At 32.5% G+C, this 4,770-nt stretch overlaps 1 protein-coding gene across 1 annotated transcript; it reads left to right on the top strand.

The window, feature by feature from the left end:
* The first annotated feature begins 2,566 nt into the window (after positions 1-2,566).
* On the top strand, positions 2,567-3,034 carry LOC130933694 (secreted RxLR effector protein 161-like). Its single transcript, XM_057863316.1, has one exon. It carries the CDS (start codon positions 2,567-2,569, stop codon positions 3,032-3,034), a length of 468 nt encoding a protein of 155 aa, XP_057719299.1.
* The last annotated feature ends 1,736 nt before the right edge of the window (positions 3,035-4,770 follow it).

Genomic DNA, 4,770 nt, shown 5'->3' with positions numbered 1-4,770 from the left:
TTGAAGAAAATAGATATTTAAAATCTGAAATTGAAAAATTTAAAGGAAAGCACACAGTTGACGCTTCACAAGAACTAGTTGCAGAAAATGAAAGATTAAATGAAATGATTAAAGACTTGAATAATGATTTAGCAAAATTTGCACACAGTTCCACCAACTTAGACAAATTACTTGCTAATCAAAGACCATTATTTGAAAAATCTGGTCTCGATTATGTGACAAAGGATGATGCAGTTTTTGAAAAATCATTCACTAATACCGAAGCATCAAACTCAAAGACAAAACCCTTATTTGAAATTTCTGGTTTGGGTTACTCAACTAAAACTAATGCTAGTTTTGAAAAACTATTTTTTGATTAAAATGCATCATCTTCAAAGATCAATCCAGTGTCAAAAAATTTTGGTCTTGATTATTTCACTAACGATGAGGTTATTTTTGAAAAATCACACTTTAACAAAACTGTCTCATATTCAAGAACCAAATCTGTTTCAAATAATTCTAGTTTGGGATATTTTGCAAAAACAGGTGCAGGTACTAAAAATCAATTTTTCAAAAGAAATGCGCCTCACTCAAAAACCAGAAAATTTCAAACCTTTAATCATTTTCAGCACCATACCTTAAATCAATTTCAGCATCATAATATCACTCACTTTCAGCATCATGGAATCAAAAATCATTGTCCTAATTGCAATAAAAATGGTCATTCTTCCTCTCAATGTTTTATTGCCAAAATAATTATGGGAAATAAAACATACAAGGTTGTTTGTGATTTTAATGAACTTGGGCAACCAAGATGGATTAACTTCAAAGGATCCAAACTTTTTTGGATATCTAAGGCCACTTAAAATGATTCCAGATTTGCCTAGCGTCCAAGAGGAAGAAAGACCTATGATACTTGGGCAGCGGATGTTCTAGGCACATGACGGAAAAGTCTAGCTTCTTTCTCAGTCTCAACAACTATGATGGTGGCTTTGTGATGAACTTGGAATTTTACATAATTTTTTTTATCCAAGAACACCACAACAAAATGGTGTTGTTGAGAGAAGGAATCGAAGTCTTCAAGAAATGGCAAGGGTCATGTTATGTGAAAGTGAAGTTCCTAAGTTTCTTTGGGCTGAAACTGTGACTACGGCATGCTACATTTTGAATAGGACCATCATTAGGAAGTTTTTAAAGAAAACTCCTTATGAACTATGAAAAGGAAATCTACCAAATCTAAAATATTTTCATATCTTTAGATGCAAGTGCTTTGTTTTAAATACCAAAAATGATTTAGGAAAATTTGATCCAAAAGCCTATGAATGTATTTTTGTTGGTTACTCCACAACTAGTAAGGCATATAGAGTTTATCATCAAGATGCTAGAATTATTGAGGAGTCCATACATGTTACATTTTATGATACTAACTCGGTTCAAAGTATTTTAGAAGATTGTGATGCAAGAAATCATGTTCAAAAGTATGATGAAAAAGTCCAAAAGGATGATGAAAAAGTCCAAAATCATGAGAGTGAAAAATTTGAACAAAATGAATCAGAAACTGCAGCTGCAAAAAATCCTACAGAAGACAATTCTATTTTGTCTCATGAATCTGTTGAGAATCCTGAAACCACCTGTTCATTGAATCCCTCAGTGATCAAATCTGCTTCTAAGTCCACAAGACCTCGTGAATGGAGATTTCTAAAGAACTACCCTCAAGAACTCAACATTGGGGATCCTTCTCAAAGTGTCACTATAAGATCCTCAACAAGAAGAGTATCAGAAGAAAATAATTTAGCACTTCTCTCTTAAATTGAACCTCAAACTGTCAAAGAGGCTCTAAGTGACCCTTCTTGGGTCAAAGCCATGGAGGAAGAGCTGCAACAATTTGAGAAAAATCAAGTGTGGACTCTTGTACCGGCTCCAATTGAAAAAAAAAGTGACGATACTAAATGAATTTTCATGAACAAACTGAATGAGGATGGAAGCATAGCAAGGAAAAAAGCTAGATTGGTGGCACAAGGATATGATCAAGAGGAAAGGATAGATTTTGATGAATCATTTGATCCTGTGGCCCGAATGGAAGCTATAAGACTTTTCCTTGCTTATGCTGCCTATTGTGGTTTTAAACGTTTTCAAATGGATGTGAAATGCGTATTCTTAAATGGTGTGATTAACAGAGAAGTGTATATGGCACAACCTCCTGGTTTTGAAAATAAAGAATTTTCAAATCATGTTTTTAAGCTTTCCAAAGCACTTTATGGTTTAAGGCAAGCTCCTAGAGTTTGGTATGAAAGACTTAGTTCTTTTCTTTTGAAAAATAATTTTCAAAGAGGCACCACAGACACTACTCTATTCATTAAAAATTCTAATGATTCTTTTATTCTAGTTCAAATTTATGTTGATGATATAATATTTGGTTCAGCCGATGAGTCCCTTTCCACTGATTTTGAAAAACTCGTGACTACTGAATTTGACATGAGTATGATAGGGGAACTTAACTTTTTTCTTGAGCTTCAAATTAAACAAACTTCGAATGGTATTTTCATTTATCAAGAGAAGTATGTCAAGGAACTAGTTAAAGTCTGGAATGGAGAATGCCAAACCTATAGGCACTCCCATGCATCCAAACTCTCGGTTAAATAAGGATGAAACTGAGAAAGATGTTGATAAAACTATGTATAGAAGTATGATAGGTTCTCTCATGTATCTTACATCCTCTAGATCTGATATAGTGCAAAATATTGGGGTTTATTCTAGATTCCAATCACAACCTAAAGAATCACATCTTTCTGCAGTAAAAAGAATCATTAGATATGTACATGGCACATCTAACTATAGTTTATGGTATCCTAGGTCTGATAAATTTTCTACAGTTGGTTATTGTGATGCAGACTTTGCTGGAGACATAATTGATAGAAGAAGTACTTATGGTATATGTTATTTTCTGGGCTATTCATTAAATGTATGGTCAAGTAAGAAGCAGTCTACAGTGGCTCTCTCCACTGCAGAAGCTGAATACATTGCTGCATCTTTTTGTTGTTCCCAATTGTTGTAGTTGAAAATACAATTAGCTAATTATAAATTGAATGCTGACAATATTTTCTTGTTTGTGATAACATGAGTACCATTAATATTTCTAAAAATTCTATTTTGCACTCTAGAACAAAACACATTGAAGTGAGATTTTACTCAATTAGGGAACATGTTCAAAAAGAAAATATAAGCATTCAATTTGTTAAATCAAAGGAACAATTGGCTGATATATTTACTAAACCTCTGGCTGAAGACAGGTTTTGTAAATTAAGGACAAGTTTAGGCATCATGAATTATGATTCTTTGTTTTAATTGTGCTAATGTCTTGTTTGAGAGTTTTGTTTGCATGTCAAAGAGATATTTGTTGGATAAGATATGAGTGATATGAATTTTTGAAGTGTAGAAAAGGACATGGACCATGCTTGAATCTTATTATACATATGGTTACTTTTGTTTTCTGAAACTCGTTTTGGTCCATATGAGTTTTTACCAAGAATTGGTCTTTGCACATCGTGAATTTTTCTTTATTTGATAATTTTTTTTACTGGTAGTACTACTTTTTCATAACTATGGTGTTGCTGGTTGAAATATGAATTTCATTTCTCTTCGAAAATTTTTTATATATTTCAAGACGCAACATTTAGTTTTTACATATTTCTAAAACACTATTTTGTAGGTTCTGTTTTTGTTTTATTTTTTTCACCTTGATGACAAAATGGGGGAGAAAAATGCATATATGAGGCTTGATAAGACATAAGACTTACTAAGATTATTGAATATTATTTATGATTAGTCTTGTATTTGTGAATTGACTTGTGTTTGTGAACTAAACTTGTTGTGAATTGACTTGAGTTTGTGAACTGAACTTGTTTGACTTTAAGCCATTTGAAGTTCATGTATACTTATGATTTTTTGTTGTTGTGCTTATACTTGTGCTGCTGAATCCTAGATAAGCATGTATATACATTGGATTATTTTGTTGCCATTATTAATTGTATCCTCAGGTTACACGATAAGCATACATTAAGCCGGAGTAACCCTTATGAAAAAGATGGAGAGCACATCAAGTTAAATTGGTATCATCAAAGGAAAGTCTCTGAATATTTTCTATTTCAATTCCTTAGATTATTACCTCATATATAATGTTTGTTATTAAAGGGAAGATTGTTGAGTTTGAAAATTAATAATATTGATGATGACAAATATTTGGTGTTTGGGTTGAAAGTCCAATTATATTTGTGACTAATGTGTTTAGTGTGCAGGAAATTAGTTAAATCACACTGGCCCAAGAATAATGAAAATAAGCCCAAAATGAGTCTAGCCCATTTACAGAAGTTCATGAAAATAATTGTTCATCACTAAATTTTCATCTGAGATGAAAATAATGCTTCAGGGATCAAAGAAAGCAATTGGCCCAAGAAGAGATCCAAGTCCATTCAATCAATTTGAATTGGCAGCTAACCAAGTAATTCAAACCCCATTTTCATCTAAACAAATCTCCTTTCCACTAAACCAACTCTCTGTTCTCTTTTTTCTCTTCTTTCACCCACGCATAACAAGATGGCTATGCTAGTGTTCATATCCTAGAAGAAAAAGGTGTTAGCTACAAAGAAGAATCAAGAAAAAATCAGATCTAAGGTATTATTAGAAAATCTTTCTATTTGTGGTACCCCAAATTAGCTTGCTGAAGCTTCCTTCTCCCTCATACCCATTTCTGGAAAAATAAAGAAAATAGAGGTTATGAAGTTTTACTGTGGA

The sequence above is a fragment of the Arachis stenosperma genome, chromosome 1 (genome assembly GCF_014773155.1).
Source record: "Arachis stenosperma cultivar V10309 chromosome 1, arast.V10309.gnm1.PFL2, whole genome shotgun sequence".
NCBI classification, from domain to species: domain Eukaryota; kingdom Viridiplantae; phylum Streptophyta; class Magnoliopsida; order Fabales; family Fabaceae; genus Arachis; species Arachis stenosperma.
This window is presented reverse-complemented; position numbering and strand designations above follow the sequence as displayed.